This window comes from Lithobates pipiens, unplaced genomic scaffold (genome assembly GCF_037356315.1).
Source record: "Lithobates pipiens isolate NorthernLeopardFrog02 unplaced genomic scaffold, aLitPip1_a1.2 Scaffold_18, whole genome shotgun sequence".
NCBI lineage: Eukaryota > Metazoa > Chordata > Amphibia > Anura > Ranidae > Lithobates > Lithobates pipiens.
Window position 1 is genome coordinate 436,888,309 of NW_027507758.1, and position 17,852 is coordinate 436,906,160.

The following is a 17,852-nucleotide window of genomic DNA, read 5'->3' on the forward strand; positions in this document are numbered from 1 at the left end:
GTGGTAGGAGTTCTCTCCAGGAAAGTCTGATCTCACCGCCCACCCAAATCAAACCCCACTCCCTCCCCGAGTAGTCTCTTTGCATCAGGCAATCACCTCCAGGAATAAATTAGACCTAGCCAAGATGGCCACTCCCTGCATTGGAGAAACTCCTTAGACTAGCATAGAAAAGTTGTCTTTTTAAAGATGGTTGTTGCACTTCTGCATTAATAAATATTCAATTTAATCCTTAGTTCGGCAGCAGGTATCAGGGTTAAATATATATATAAAAATATACATACAGTATATACACCGATCGGCCATACCTTTATGATCACTTCATCACCTGTTCCTTTGTAAATTTGGTATACCTCCTTCAATTAGTATCTGGGTAGGTGAACATGTGGGAATCAGTAGAGGGGCATTAAAAAAAACATAGTGTTTCTCTGCACTTTAAAAGGGTACATGGTAAAGATTTGTCAGGTACCACCTTTCTGGCCATAGATAGATTATCTACCAATTGGAGGGGAATTAACACTGTCAGGGAAATATCTAGGCTCGAAACGAGGTGGATTTTTAATTTGAAATTGTATATTCTGCATGCCATAAATGTCGATTAGAATATCTATTCCTTTATCAACAATGTGTGAGGTCTTCCGATGGACACTCGTGCATTGTCTACATTTTGTTACTTTTTTATTTGTGAATATCTGTTTTGATGTTATGTCCATTTACAAGTTGCCACGATTAAGATGTAACTCCTTTTTGTTCTCAAACTCCCGGTATGAAAACTTTTAGGTTTGCTACTTTGTTCAAAAGGGGGGGTTTCAATTTTATTTTTATGTTTAGGATTATAAAGGTACATTCCCCAATTCCAATTTGCTTTGGGTTTTCTTAGGTATTTTGAATTGCCCTTTGTGGTGATACCGCTCTTATACATGTTTGGGATTTGCTTTAATATATTCGGATAATATTAGTAGGGATATACACACTTTTTTTGTTAAATAGACAACAAACCATACAATAATTATTATACAGGGAAATAATTGTGGATGCACATACACAATAATATGATGGATCATGGATCCCTGATCATATGCACTTATTCACTTTATGCATATCTGGTGTCCCGGTATGGGAACCTTGTTATATTTTTGTTTTTACAGTGTACATAATTGGATGTAGATACATTTTTTAGGTAAGGGTGGGTTGTTTTCCTGCGTCACCACTAGGTTTCCGCACACATTATATATCCCAATACACTTTGACTTTTTAATTCATTTTCACAATTTGAATTTTTATTTATGGAGGGTAATTCTCCAGCGGTGTAACAAGATATCAGTAATTGTATATTTTTTCACAGTTTCCGTCATTGTGGAGTGTGAAAGAATTTTAAAAAAGGCTTGGTTTCCCCGCTTCCTATATTAGGTTGACTTGCAGAGTGCCATTCTGTGCCCCAGATGGCATCTGTTATGATGCAATGAATCAGGTGGAGCCAGCTGTGACGTCACCACGTTCTGACCGGAAGTGTTCAGGAAGCAATTTTTATGTATCCATCGCATTGATTTTGTGAAATTGCTTTCTTGTTCTACAAAATGTGAGGTTAATGCTTTACCAATAAAGCCAAGATTCTTTTTAAACGGAGTTCACCCTAGTTTACAGAGGCCGGGGGGGGACTCGCCATATTACAGGGAGCTTTTGAACCGATATTCCCTGCTGTTTTTGACCAATCTGTAACAGGTGGCCAGTTTCTTCTGGTAAGCTTTGCATGCTGCCACAGAGCACAGCTGCCACAGTTTCACAACGCACAGAGTGGGGATTTGGCTCTTCACTTTCTCTGGACACTTATGCCGCGTACACACCATCAAACTATCTGGCGGAAAAGTCCGCCCGTGTGTGGTCCATATCAGACCCTTATCCGAGCACACTACCCGTCCGTTCAGGAAAGGGGGTGGGGATGAGCGAACGCCCCCCTCCTGAGCAGTACCAGGCCGCGTGCCCTCAACATGGGGGGTGCTTTGGGGAAGGGGGACCTTGCGACCCCCCCCCCACCCCAAAGCACCTTTTCCACATGTTGATGAGGACAAGGGCCTCTTCCCGATAACCCTGGCCGTTGGTTGTCAGGGTTTGCGGGAGGGGGGCTTATCGGAATCCAGGAGTCCCCTTTAATAAGGGGCCCCCAGATCCCGGCCCCCCACCCTATGTGAATGAGTATGGGGTACAATGTACCCCTACCCATTCAACTGTGAAAAAAATGTAAATAAAGCACAACACATAAGGGTTTAAAATAATTTATTGCACAGCTCCGTCTTCCTTCTTGGGGGGTCTTTTCGCCGGACTCCTCCGCTATCTTCTGCTCTTTTACTAGCTCTTTTGCTAGCGGAGGAGCCCGGCTTTCTTCTTCGTCGGCGCCACCCGGGGGTCTTCTTCTGACTTCGGGGGTCTTTTCCCCCTCTTCGGGGGTCTTTTCCGCCTCTTCGGTTCTTCGCATTCTTCCAGCTCTTTTACAAGCGGTGGCCCGGTCTTCTATCGCCGCTGCCTTCTCTTCTTCTTGTTCTTCTTCCTTGAGATGTTGACTCGATGCACTCTCTGGCCACAATGACAGGGACGCGGCGTGCGGCGACTTATATAGGGACATTGCCGGGTGATGTCCCCGTCCATTATGATGTCACAGTCCCAGAGGATGCTGGGACTGTGACATCATAATGGGCGGGGACATTACCCGGTGACCCCGCCCATTGTCCCTATATAAGTCGCCGCGCAACATGTCCCTGTCATTATGGCCAGAGACAGCGACAAGTCAACATCTCAAGGAAGAAAAAGAGAAGAAAATAAGAACAGAAGGCAGCGAAGACAGCGGCGACAGTAACAGAGCTGGAAGAAGGAGCGGAGGCCCAGCACAAAGAACCGAAGAGGAGGACAAGACCCCCGAAGTCGGAAGAAGACCCCCGGACCGCGCGCGAAGAAGAAAGCCGGGCTCCTCCGCTAGTAAAAGAGCTAGCAGAAGATAGCGGAGGAGTCCGACGAGAAGACCCCCCCAAGACGGAAGAAGACCCCCAGAACTGTGCAATAAATTATTTTTACCCCTTGTGTGTTGTGTTTTATTTACATTTTTTTCACAGGTGAATGGGTAGGGGTACATTGTACCCCATACTCATTCACATAGGGTGGGGGGCCGGTAGCCGGGGGCCTCCTTATTAAAGGGGGCTCCCAGATTCCGATAAGCCCCCCTGCCTGCAGACCCCGACAACCAATGGCCAGGGTTGTTGGGAAGAGGCCCTTGTCCTCATCAACATGGGGACAAGGTGCTTTGGGGTGGGGGGGCGCACTACACCCTTTCCCCAAAGCACCCCCCCATGTTGAGGGCATGCGGCCTCGCTCGTCCCCACCCCCTGATCGGCTGGGCTGCGTGCTCAGATAAGGGTCTTATATGGACCCGGGGGGACCCCCACACCGTTTTTTCGGCGTAGGGCTTCCCCTTTAAGTCCATACCAGGTGACGGGGCCAGCGACGTGTCAATCTCACCGCCGAAGGCAGCGACATTGACTTCCTTCGCTAGTCCCAGCTACCTGGAGCCACGTTCAAAATGAACGGACTTTCCTCCATGTGTGGGCAAGTCTGTTCATTTCAAAAGTACGCCGGAAAAGTCCGGTGTGTGGGCAGGTCAACTCGTTCGGAAATTTGGCAGACTTTCCGGCGGTTTGTCCACCAGACTAAGTCCGCTGGATAGTCTGATCGTGTGTACGTGCCATTAGTGGTCACCAGTGGAAGTGGATCTGTGGAATTATTGTGGGACTCTTTTTCTTGAATCTTCTCCCTTTTTGGACTTTGTTGGCCTTATTTAGATGTCAATGTTTATTTGTTTCAATTTTTGTATGTATACAATAGCACGGCACTGTTTGTATACTGTGGAAAACATTACATGGTGTGCTGCTGCTGTGTTACGCGGTACCACATTTTCTACCATAGCGTGGTATATATACTTACATAATATCTTTATGACCGCACACCTAATATTAAGTAGGTCTACCTTTTTCTGCCAAAACAGCCCCTTTTGCTGCCAAAACTGCCCTGATCCATTAAGACATGGATGCCACTAGACCTTGGAAGATATGCTGTGGCCTCTGGCACCAAGCTGTCTGTAGCAGATTGTTTTAGTCCTGGAAGTTGTGAGGTGGGCCTCCATGGATCAGACTTGTTTTTCCAGCACATCCCGCTCAATTGAATTGATATCTGGAGAATTTGGAGACCAAGTCAACACCTCGAACTTGCATTATCCTGCTGAAAGAAACCACTGCTATCAGGAATTACCATTTTCATGAAAGAGTATACTTACAATACAATAACAATTGTAAAGAGATATCCATGCTTAGTACATAAAATAGCCAGCAGTTGAGCACTATAACCCAAGATATCTGGCACAAAGAAAAATGTTTAAATAAAAGTGCAGCACTAGGGCAAAAAGTGCAATTCATGTGAATCACACAACACATGTGATGTGTTTTATTTTAGGAGAGGCCCTCTAGTGGCAAATACTAGGTATTTATTTTTGGAAATGTAAGTGTATTATATTTGGTTGTCCTATAGGTGGATATGGGAGTATTTGATATAGCTCCCATGTCCAATTGGATATGTATTATTTATTATATTATTAATTTGGTGCTTTTCTGGAACTTTTAGGTTATTGCCTGAGTTTTCTCTCCTTATATCTGTGTCCATCGTTAATTTGAGGGTACATCTCGGTACTACAGCTGTAAGTATCTCTAGCTTATAATGGTGGGGATTGATTATTGTCTAGGAGACTGGATATCATAACGGATACCTTAATTAGATAATTATTTTAACAGATAGATCCTGTTGAATGCTACTCCCGGATCTTGGGTTTACACACGCACCATCCACCTTTCCCCTAAGTTCGATCTAAGGTTGATACACCTCCTCCATTGTACGGGCCTCTTTTTGAGGTTGGCCTGACTGGGGCTATACACATGTAAGTGAGTCTGATTCAGAGTAGAATTAAGATGGAATATTTATATATACTGTATATATACTGTAATATTTAGAATCTATACTTGAAGGATTTGACGTATATACCTCTGCTCTCCCATTTTTTGGTCTTCTTAGGTTCTATGGTCATATTTACCTGGTTCTGAGGAAGCCGTCGGCAAAACGCGTCAACCAGTATCTATGATTTTGACTACTAAAGTATATTGGAACATGTGTTTTAAATTTAATGAATTTTTATATGGTTTGGATTTTGTATCAATAAAATTAGAAATGTATTAAAAATTGTTTTCATATCTTGTTCAGGTACCGATATAGTCCGTTTTTTCCTTCCCTTTTTTTTTTTTAATTATTGTGCTTTATTATGCCATTTTTGGATGTACTTTTTGCCCTAGCGCTTTTATTAAACAATACAATAACAATGTTTAGGTAGGTGGTACATGTCAAGTAACATACACATGCGTGCCAGGACCAAGGTTTCCTAGCAGAACATTGCTCAAAGCATCACACTGTCTCCTTCCCATACTGCATTCTGGTGTCATCTTTCCTCAGGAAAGCAACGCGCATGGATCAGACCATCCACATTATGTGATTCATCAGAACAGGCCACCTTCTGCCATTGCACCTTGGTCCAGTTTTAATGCTTTTGTGCCCATTGTAGGTGCTTTTGGTTATGGACATGGGATAATAGAGCAAATAGAGCTTTCATTTGGTGGTATTTAATTTCCACAGTTTTTATTTATTTTTTGTGATATAAAGGAAAAAAGACATACATTTTTTTAACCACTTCAATACAGGGCACTTAAACACCTTCCTGCCCAGACCAATTTTGAGCCTTCAGCGCTGTCGCACTTTGAATGACAATTGCGCGGTCATGCTACACTGTACCCAAATGAAATTTTTATCATTTTTTTCCCACAAATAGAGCTTTCTTTTGGTGGTATTTGATCACCTCTACGGTTTTTATTTTTTGCGCTACAAATAAAAAAATACCGAAAATTTTGAAAAAAAAAATGTTTTTTTTTGTTTCAGTTTCAAAACTTTGTAAATAAGTACGTTTTCTCCTTCACTGATGGGCACTGATGGGGCTACACTGATGGGCACTGATAAGGTGGCACTGATGGGCACCAATGTGGCACCAATGAAGTGGCACTGATAGGCGGCACTGATGAGCGACACGGATGAGCGACACGGATGGGCGACACGGATGGGCGACACGGACGGACACTGATAGGTGGCACAAATTGGCACTGATAGCTGGCACGGATGGGCGGCACGGATGGGCATGGATAGGCGGCACAGGTGGGCATGGATAGGCGGCACAGGTGGGCATAGATAGGCGGCACAGGTGGGCATAGATAGGCGGCACAGGTGGGCATGGATAGGCGGCACAGGTGGGCACTCATAGGCGGCACAGGTGGGCACTCATAGGCGGCACAGGTGGGCACTCAGGCGGCACAGGTGGGCACTCATAGGCGGCACAGGTGGGCACTCATAGGCGGCATCGGTGTTATAGTAATGGATGCCAATCAGTGCCAAACAATAATGCATGCCAATCAGTGATGCCCATTGTGGCCACTGATTGGCATCCATTATGGGCACTGATTGGCACCCATTGTGCTGACTGGCACCCTGGTGGTCTAGGGAGGATTATGGATTTTTATTACCTTTTCCCTGGTGGTCTAGTGGTGTCCCTGGTGGTCCAGTGTGGGCATCCTTGGGGGGGCTGTGCTGATAATCGATCAGCACAGACCCCCCCTGTCAGAGGAGCAGCCGATCGGCTCTCCTCTACTCGCGTCTGACAGACGCGAGTGAGGGAAAGCCGATCACCGGCTCTTCCCATTTACACTGTGATCAGCCGTGATTGGACACGGCTGATCACATGGTAAAGAGTCTCCGTCGGAGACTCTTTACCGAGATCGTAGTTGCCGGGTGTCAGACTGACACCCCGCAACAACGATCGCCGCGATGCGCGCCCCCGGGGGCGCGCAGCGGCTCATTATCCTAATCACGTCATATGACGTGAGGTTAGGATAATGAAACCACTTTGCCGCCGTCAATTTGTAATAGGGCGGGCGGCAAGTGGTTAAAAAAACAAAACCTTCTGTTCTAAAACATTTTCAATAAAAAAAAATAAACAAAATCAAATTTCTTCATATTTTTTTCCAAAATGTATTCTGTTACATGATTTTGATATATATATATATATATATATATATATATATATAAAAATTGAATACGTTTACTGACTGGTTTGCGTGAGAGGTTATAGCGCCTACAAAGTATGGTAAATATATTGGAATTTTAATTTTTTTTCCTCCAGCCGTGGGCATCTGCATGGTGTGGCAAGGGGGGGAGAGCTGGGGGCTGTTGTCAGGATGTTTTCCCCCGCTCGCCCCCCCCCCATGTCAGCAGCATGGGAGAAGAGAACGCTTCCTCCCTGTTCTTCTTCCTTCCCCATTGGCCACAGCGGAGGGACAATCAGAAGAGACTAGAAAGGCATCATGGGAAATGTAGTCCCAGAGATTAGTGACCCAATTGTTCTCAGCAGGGAGCCGGCTATAGTCCCCAGCATGCACTCTGTTGGGGGGAAAAGAGAAAAGAGGGGGGAAAAGAGAAAACCCGGAAACAAGCTAAGGACACTGTAGCAGCTCCAGCAGACATGGAAAAAGAAAGAGAGGACTGTGCTGGGGGAACTAATAACCCCAGCACCACCAGATAGAGCAACTCTGTACCCGCACAACCAGAGAGAGAGAGAGCCACGCTGTACCCGCACCACCACAGAGAGAGAGTCACGCTGTACCCACACCACCACAGAGAGAGAGCCACGCTGTACCCGCACCACCACAGAGAGACATGCTGTACCCACACCACCACAGAGGGAGCAAATCTGTGTCACTGGGCAGTGTGGGCACAAAAGGAGACAGACCGTACTAGGAGATAGCATTGTATGGCCACAATAGGACTGGGACACCGTAATATAAGGGGGACTGCACTGTAAAGGGGCACTGTAATCATTGCAGTGCCCACCTTTACAGTGCAGTTCCCTTTATATCACAGTGTCTCTGCACATTACAGTGTGGAGGACCGACACCAGTTAAGTGGTGTGCCCCACATGTAACGTGGCATACAGACATTTCCTCAGGAGCCACTGTGATCATGAGTGGTGCACGCCATTGCTCCTCTCCCTCATTTTTTAGTTATATTTTTAGATACATATTATTGTGCCAGGAACGTTCCACCTTTTTTCTACTGGTTTTCAGGTTTATATTACAGTCTGTGTCGACATGAGTAAGTTGCACTCTCAATTTGTCCTACTAACCAATGTCACTGGGACCAAAAGTGATGGGAAAATTCAACATTTTGATTTGTCTCCACAACAGAAAGAGGAAATCTTCCAGTAGAGACATTTGTTCTTAAAACAACTAAGATGGCATTTTCCATCACTTTGGTAAGAATTTATCCCACAGTGTATCTGTATATCTTCATCTCCATTACATGGGGCAGGGCAATTGGTAGTCTACAGACCATAGCTAGGAAGGAAGATATTCTGTGTAGCTTACAGGAAGTGAGGACACTGCATTTCAGGCAAGATCAACAAGTATATTGTGTATTAGGTTAACCGCTTAGTGACCGCCCACCTTAGATTTACTGCAACAGGGCTGCCACTCTGCACCAGATCATGCACCTGGTACTGAGTCTGGAGCGCAGGCTGCTGGTGACCCACTCTTGCTGTGATTGGGCACAGCAGGAGCCAATCAGCGGGTCTGGCAGACGCGATGCCCGCAGGGACCTGCCTTTCCTTTGTGAAAAAGGCAGACCATCGTTCTGCCTATGTAAACAAGGCAGACAGCCATTCTGTGAGAGGGGAATGTGCTGATCTTGTGTTGCTGCTAAGCAGGAACACAGATCTTTACATTCCCCCCAGTCAAAGCACATCCCCCACAGTTAGCAATCATTCCTAGGGAACACATTTAACCCTTTGATTAGACATGTGCACTGCTGAAAAATGTGTTCTTTTTCGTTTCAATATTTTTTTTTGTGTCATTTGTTATGATCGAAATTCATTATTTGGAATAAATTCGTAACTTTGAATTAGTCATGTTCCATTCATTTAGATGCGGTATTTCGAAAATCTTAAAATTCCAAATAATAACTAACTAACTAATAATAACTAACTATTAAATGATAGGTATTGGAATTTCCTTTCAAATTTGGTTATTTATGAAAGTAACCAATATGAATCCATCCAAAGTTATGAATTATTTGAAATAACGAATTCTAAATGAATAGAATGTAATGAATTAATAATAATAAATAATCATAATAAAAAGATTTTAATATTATTATTCATTTGTTATGTTCCATTTGTTTAGATGAGGCATTCCATATTTCGGAGAACTTTGGATAAATTCGTATTTGTTACATTTGCTAACAGACAAATTTGAAAGTAAATTCCAATACCTATAATTTAATAGTTAGTAATAGTTATTATTAGATAGTCACTATTTTGGATTTTTGAATTTCGACAAAAAACTAATTTGGAACGAAACAATTTGCACATGTCTACCTTTGATTACCCCCGATGTTAACCCCTTCCCTGCCAGTGTCATTAGTACAGTGACAGTGCAATATTTTTAGCACTGATCATTGATCACTTTATCAGTGTCACTGGTCCCCAAAAAGTGTCAAAAGTGTCAGTTAGGTGTCCGATTTGTCCGCCGCAACATCGCAGTCTTTCTATAAGTCGCTGATTGACGCTATTACTAGTAAAAAAGAAAAAGTCTGTAAACACTGTAATTTTTGCGCAAACCAATCAATATACATGTATTGGGATTTTATTTATTTTTTTTACCAAAAATATGTAGCAGAATACATATTGGCCTAAATTGATGAAGAAATTAAATTTTTTTTTTTTTTAAATGGTCAGCCTTTTTTTGTATATAGCGCAAAAAATAAAAAGAACAGAGGTGATCAAATACCACTAAAAGAAAGCTCTATTTGTGGAAAAGAAAAGGACAATCGTTTTTTTTGGGTACAGCGTCACACCACCGTGAAATTATCAGTTAAAATAACAGAGTGCTGTATTGTAAAAAATGGCCTGGTCATGAAGGGGGGTAAACCTTAACCCAAACCTGAAGTGGTTAAATTGATCTCAACTTGAAATAAAGCAAGATAACGGCAGTCACCCCATCTAAGGGCAGTGAGCTGAACATATTACATTTTTGTTTTTGGGTTTAGTTAGAAATGTTTTTTGTGTCCTGTCCAACGGTGGAGCTGGCAGACAGGCAGGAGCCTCAGTCGGGATCGGGTGTTTATTTTCCAGGTCGGCGGTAAAGCTGTTTCTGTTTGATCTGCAACTGCCATGGTGCTGCACAGTCAGTTATGACACCAACCATTTGATGGTTTGACAGTTTGGTTGAGGAAACAAGCAAATGTGACAGTTAGCAATGCCAGCATTCCAGGAATTTAACAGTTTTTTATACTGTTAAATCAATGGGTTTGGTTACTGCTGTTCAGGGGTTCTGGGCTTCAGCAAAATGGCAGCCTCCAGCAAGAACAAACAAGAGCAACGTTGGAGGCAATTTATAGCACACACAAATTTTTGTAGCAGGTTCCTGCCCCGCTCCTTAACAACCAGCAATTCTTCATACAGAACTCAAATCGGTCAATAATTTTTTGACCGATCCGAATTCGAATTGTGCTCAAAATTTGGAATTCATTAGAAAATGAAGAAACCAAATGCAGCGAAACAAAGGTTTGCGTTCTGCACAACGACTTTGCAGAGCACAAACAAAACATCACAATGGTCAAAGTCATAACAAAGTTGCAGCCATCCAAACTAAAGTTGCAATGGAAAATGCATGATTTTTAAGTTGTAAAAGTGTGAATGGACTCTTATGCAAGGGTCAAATTTTCAGACGGAAAATGTTTGATGGTAGCTTTTTGGTGGAAATTCCGACTGTGGGTGGTAGGCTCCATCAGACATTTTCCATCAGAATTTCCGACACACAATATTTGAGTTCTGGATCTCTAATTTTCCGACAACAAAATTAGTTGACGGAAATTCCAATCACGTGTACACACAAAGTTCCACGCATGCTCGGAATCAAGCAGAAGAGCCGCACTGGCTATTGAACTTCAACTTTCTTGGCTCGTCGTATTTCACTGCGTTCTTGGCATTCGGAATTTCCGACAACATTGTGTGATGTGTGTATGCAAGACAAGTTTTAGCCAACATCTGTCGGAAAAAAAATCCCACGGATTTTGTGGTTGGAATGTCCCATCAATGTCCGATCGTGTGTATGCGGCATTAGGCTTTACACTGCAGAGCGCTGTTGCATGAAAGGTGGACCAAAGTAGTGCAGGAACTACTTTGAAATCGCTGAGAATTGAAGTCACACAGATATGAATGGTTATCATAGGGAAACATGGCGTGTGACTTTGGGGTCCAAAGTCGCATGACATTCGCACAAGTATGAATAAAGTTAAAAAAAAAAGTAAACAGTGTTACATAGAGTATATTGCACCTCCCCATACACAACCTAAACCAGTGCGCACACTTTTTAACCCCTTCTCGCCTGCCATATAACAGAATGACAGCCGGAGTGGTTGGATTTTTCTGACAGGGTGTCATATGATGTCCAGCAGGATCAGCCACTAACACGCGCCCACCGCGGTGATTGGTGGTGTGTCGCTCTGACACACAGCATCTCTGATCTAGGTAAAGAGCCTATGACGTAGACTCTTTACCACGTGATCAGCTATATCCAATCACAGCTCATCACATGGTAACCAGGAAGTGCTGTTTATTGGCTTTTCCTCTACTGGCGCTGACTTTCTGTGGGGAAAAATAATAAAAATGTTGTATGGATGCATGACCGCGCAATTGCCATTCAAAATGCGACAGTGCTGAAAGCTGAAAATTGGCCTGGGTAGGAAGGGGGAAAAAGTGCCGGTTTTAAAGTGGTTAACACGTGGCATGCTGGAAATGCACTCTTACCTAACCCGCCTCTGCACAGTTGTGTACATGGTAGAGCTGCACGATTAATCGTCAACAAGAGTTATGGCAATTTTTTTCCCTGTTGCGGTCTTGACAAAGGGTTTCCCGATCTTTGGTATGCAGAGAATTTTCTCTCTGCTCTCAGTTGTCAAAAGTCAAAGTCTGGACAGTCAGTCAAGTTTTAAAACATTCTATCAGTGGAATGTTAAGTCTAAACATTGTATCAATTTGTCTTTTACATTAAAAGGAATAGACTTCTGTATGTAAATTAGGAACGTTTAACCACCTAAACACTGAACCTTTTTCTGACAGTTGTTGTTTTCAAGGTAAAATCATTTTTTTTTGGTAGAAATTGCTAGACATTACTTAGAACCCCCAAACATTATATTTATTTTTTTAGTAGAGACCCAAGGGAATAAAATGGTGGTTGTTGCAATATTTTATGTTACACTGTATTTGCGCAGCGGTCTTTCAAATGCAATTTTTTGGGAAAAAATTACTTTCATGAATAAAAAGAAAAAAAAAAAAAACTTACCAGTAAAGTTAGCCCAAATTTTTTTTGCATAATGTGAAAGATTTTACGCTGCAAGAATCGTGATCTTTATTCTGGCCAGAATCGTGCAGCTCTAGTACATGGCAGACAATAGCTGGAGATGTTACCTCCTTCCATGCTCGCCTTCAAGACTTCTCCAGAGCCTCTCCCATCCTCGGGAACTCTCTGCCCCAGTATATACGATCAGCCCCTACTCTATCCACCCTTAGGAGATCCCTGAAAACTCATATATTCAGGGAAGCCTACCCCACACCCACCTAACTGTCCCCGAGCCACCCCCATCAAATTATTCTCTGCAGCTATTACCTTTTGTACCACCCCCTCCCTTTAGAATCTAAGCTCTACAAGCAGGGCCCTCCTGTACCTTTTGTATTGAACTGTACTGTAATTGTGTTGTCCCCTCTATACATTGTAATGCGCTGCATAAACTGTTGGCGCTATATAAATGGTGTATGATATAATAATAATAATGTCTGTTCTACATGCACCGCATACTAGCTCATTATGAAATACTTACCTTACAACGAGGTCTCGACATCTCGCCCGATCCACGCCGAGGGAGCTGACATGTTCCCTTGGCGTGTCTTCCGGGTATCAAGGCTCTGCCACTGTGAGTGGCCGTAGCCGCGATATAGTCACTCCCGCGCAATGCGCGTGGGAGATTTCTTGCCGGACTTTCAGACAAGAATCCCCTGTGCGCATGCGCCGCTGCAGTCAACGGTGCATTGTGAGGGGAATATCTCCTAAATCATACAGGTTTAGATTATTTTTTTTACCTTCAGGTAAACCTTATTATAGGCTTACCTGTAGGTAAAAGTTATAAAAAAAAGACTATACAACCACTTTAAATCATTGTTCCCAGAGTATCCCTTATGTTAGAGTCCCCTGAGTTCTCCTTTACATCAGAGTCCCCCCTTACAGTGTAAGGAAACTCTGCGAGTTCAGATGAAAAAGGGGAACTCTGTAGATTCAGGTTTAAAAGGGGAACTCTGTGGACTCTGATGTAAGAGGGGACTCTAGTGATTAACTTCATATGATTATAAATGGTATTTAATCAAAAAATATATGCACTGCATAGTATATATTGTTAAAAAAAATTGCTGTTCGGGTTTGACTTGAAGAAAAGGTGTCTGTCACAGTTCACATTTACATCAGCCAGATTTTTACAATATTACTTTATCTTCACTCTTGCTCTAACGCTTCATTTTGGAGCACAACGTTAATGGACAAAGAGGAGCACCACCGTTTTACAAGACACCAAACTATGCCAACCAATATCATGTCCGCCTCCTTTACCATCGACACTTCCGCAACGTGGCTGACCACGTGCTATCTCGAGAACACGTGATGAAAACACATATCACCGTTTCCTGTCCTCGTTTTATGGAGCCATATTGTTGGGGCTTGGAACGAGCCTGGTCTACCGCAAAATGGTTTCCATCTCGCTCTGTTCATACGAGACTGAATAGCGGGTTTTCTCCAACGACGTCAGTTCCAAATCTCGCGCCTGCGCTGTAAGCGGTTTACGGTAGCCGCAGCGGACCATCTACTGCTTTCTGTGAGCTGCCGGTAAACGTTTGAACGGCAATGAGCTACGAACCGCGCCGAGGATGGGGACGAGGCCGAGGTGGCCGTGGTCGGGACCGGGGCCGGGGCGAATCATCCCACTATGAAGGAGAAAGTAGCGGGGGTGGGAGAGAGAGACCACCTCCTCACCTGAGGGGCCGGGAGATCGGCATGTGGTATGCCCGGAGACAGGGGCCTAAGAACAAGGAGAAGGAGAAAGAGAAGGAGAGGATGGAGGTAGGTAGGTGGTGGGCACTCAGAACCCCTGCTTGTCACCACACCTAGTCCCCCCCCCCCCCAACCCCAGGTGGAACATCTCCCCTCTATTCCTCTTCTCCACTCTCTTTAACATTCCCCAAACATCTCCCCAACCATTATACGTAAATGTATATTTTAGTTACAGAGACCCTAGGGAATAAAATGGCAGTTGTTGCGATTTATGTCGCACAGTGTTTGCGCAGCAATTTTTCGAACACGATTTGTTTAGAAAAAAAAAAAACAAATTTTAAAAGAGAAGTATGGGTTTGGGGGCTTTTACCCCACCATACTTACCTAGGTGGATGCAGCATCAGTCCCCGACACCTCTCCACTAAGGATGAGCTCAGGCGTATTTGCAAGTCCACGCCCCTGCCAGGAAGCTGACACTCCGCAGAGCTAATCACAGGCAGTGAGACATTTCCTGATCTGTGGATCTGGACATGTCTTGCTGTCTGTGATTAGCGCTGCAGAGTGTCAGCTTCTTGGCGGGCGCGTGGACTTGAAAATAAGCCTGAGCTCATCCTTGCTTTATAAGGATGAGCTCTGGCGTGTTTGCACACTCCACGTGCAGAGCCTGCCAGGAAGTCGGTGCAGCGCTGTGCTAATCATAGGCAGTGAGACATTGTCCTGATGTGCGGCTACAGAGATCGGGACAATGTCTTACTGCCTGTGTTTAGCGCAGCGCTGCACCGACTTCCTGGTGGGCGCTGCATATGGAGCATGCGAACACGCCGGAGCTCATCCCTGTTGCTCTACACTTCTCACAGATCCCTGAGCAGAGAGCTGATGACAATCGGCAGCTCTTCTCTTTGCTCCTCCACGCGCACTAAGCTGTGGAGGGGTGGGGATCAACCGTCTCAAGCTCTTAGCAGCCTGATGAGACGGGTGTCAGTTCAGGCAGCTGGTGGATACAGACTTAATCGTTGTGATAATTCATATTCCCATCGCACATGTTCTTGGTATAAGCTCTAAGGCCCCATTCACACCTGAGCGTTTTGTAGCTTGAAGCCTGAAGCTACAAAACGCTGGAGGGGAAAAAAATCGTTTATTCTCAATGGAGATGGTTCACATCTCCACTCCATGTCGCCTGAAGCTCAAACAAGTTCTGGACCCCTTTTTTTGTCGCTCGTTTTTCTTCTTTTTACATTGGTGACCTTTTGCCCTGCACAAAATCACGGCAAAACGCAGTAAAATTGCGTGATTTTCTGCCTGAAAAGCTATGTTCAGGTGTGAATGGGGCCTAAAGTTTTGGGTGCTGCAGCAATAACCAGCTGGATGCTGGTTCAAGTCACGACACAAAAAGTCAGGCATGTGTCACATTCCTGATGAAGGGGTCCTGCGTGACCCCCGAAACGTTTGCTCCATTTTGTGTTCTGATCATGCAATAAACTAAACCGTTTGGACACCACTTTGTGCTGATCCTTGGTGTGCTAGCAAATATGTATGGTTTATTGTTGGGAGGATACGGTGCCTGGACTGATTTCTGTTACGTCAGCAGAGAGTGGAATTCAGCCTGTTCTCTGCTCACAGGAGTGCAAAACAAATTGCACTCCTGTGACCCATAGGAGAAGCCCAGCCTAACGAGCTCAGGCTGGACTTCTCCTTTAAGGTATTAGGGTTCTTTCACATGGGACGGATCCGTGATGATCCGCCCCGTGGACATCCACTTGCTCAGCGGGGATCGCTCTGTCAATCCCCGCTGAGCAGGAAGATGACAGGTCTGTCTCTACACACTGTGCAGGGAGGGACCTGTTAGAGCGCCGCTTTCCCCTATGGGAGATTGGATGACGACTGACCGCAGAGTCCGTCGTCACCGATCCGCAGACTGATGGAAAAGTAGGTTTTTCCTCCGTCACACTTTATCGGAGCAGGTTGGATGTCAGCAGACATGTCACTGCTGACATCCGACACACCATAGAGGTCTATGGAGCATCTGTTCAGTTCCACCTGAAAAACTGACAGGCGGACCTGAACGGATCGTCCATGTGAAAGAGGCCTTAGTCCACCCTAAAACTAAAATCCCTCTATCCACAGACATCGATGATCTAACACTAACCTATCTAACCCTGTAAAAAATAAATCAGTATAAATACCCTTTTTTTTTTTTTTTTAAGTCGATCCCACGCTGAGCTGTCAGTTGCGGCTTCGCTGTGTTGGCGGGTGTAGATGACACAGCCGACAGCGGAAGCACCATAGTAAGTCGATAGGTGATGTCACTTTCCATTAATTTCACAGCTGTTTGTCAGCTGTGTCCCTCTGCAGTTCTTCCACCACTGGAGGTCGGATCAGCTTCAGAAAAGGTACCGTATATACTCGAGTATAGGCCGACCCGAATATAAGCCGAGGCCCCCAATTTACCCCCAAAAAAACTGGCAAACTTATTGACTCGTGTATAAGCCGAGGGTGAGACATGCCTGTCCATCCCTGTGTGTGTGTCCGTCCCTGTGTGTCCGTCCATCCCTGTGTGTGTGTGTGTCCATCCATCCATCCATCCCTGTGTGTGTGTGTGTCCATCCATCCATCCATCCCTGTGTGTGTGTGTGTGTCCATCCATCCATCCATCCCTGTGTGTGTGTGTCTCCATCCATCCATCCATCCCTGTGTGTGTGTGTGTGTGTGTGTCCATCCATCCATCCATCCCTGTGTGTGTGTGTCTCCATCCATCCATCCATCCCTGTGTGTGTGTGTCTCCATCCATCCATCCGTGTGTGTGTGTGTGTCCAGCCTACCTGTGTCCCGAGCCTCCGTCCCGTGCCTTGCCTCCGTCCCGTGCCGTGCCTTGCCTCCTTGCCTCCGTGCCGTGCCTTGCCTCCTTGCCTCCGTCCCGTGTCGTGTCGTGTCGTGCCTTGCCTCCGTCCCGTCCCGTGCCGTGCCTTGCCTTGCCTCCGTCCCGTGCCTTGCCAGGATCGCCTCGGCGGCCATTCTAAAATTCAAAAGCCCCGCCTCCGCCTGTGATAGGCGGAACACTGAATTTCCCAGCAGCCTGTGTTCCGCCTATCACCGATATCGTCTCATCCTCGTACTACGGACGAGGATGAGACGATGTCCGTGATAGGCGGAACACAGGCTGCTGGGAAATTCAGTGTTCCGCCTATCACAGGCGGAGGCGGAGAAGGAGGCGCGGCTTTCAAATTGTAGTATGTCCGCCGTCTGTCTGCTCGATACGCTGATCGAGCAGTCAGACGGCGATGACTCGAGTATAAGCCGAGGGGGGCACTTTCAGCCTCAAAAAAGAGGCTGAAAATCTCGGCTTATACTCGAGTATATACGGTATGTGTTCCGAGTCCTACTTTACAGGGCTAGGTAAGTTAGTCTTAACACACGATCGGACTTTGTACAAACTTTCCCATGGACTTTTGTACAAAGGGCGTTGGTCATAAGTTTGTATTGCATACGCAATAAGACTTTTTAGGCAACAAAGATGAACGTAGTGATGTTTTAACGTACTGAGGACACTTCAAAAGAGGACCTTGAATTACTCTAGCGTCA

General features: G+C 45.0%; 1 protein-coding gene across 1 annotated transcript in view; it reads left to right on the plus strand.

Moving 5' to 3' along the window:
• The first annotated feature begins 13,928 nt into the window (after positions 1-13,928).
• The window catches only part of DHX36 (DEAH-box helicase 36), a 154,060-nt gene continuing 150,136 nt past the window's right edge, over positions 13,929-17,852 (plus strand). Inside the window, exon 1 of the mRNA XM_077488121.1 lies at positions 13,929-14,342. Within this exon, the coding sequence (XP_077344247.1) occupies positions 14,127-14,342 (216 nt within the window). The 5' untranslated portion in view covers positions 13,929-14,126. The remainder of the gene's footprint in view (positions 14,343-17,852) is intronic.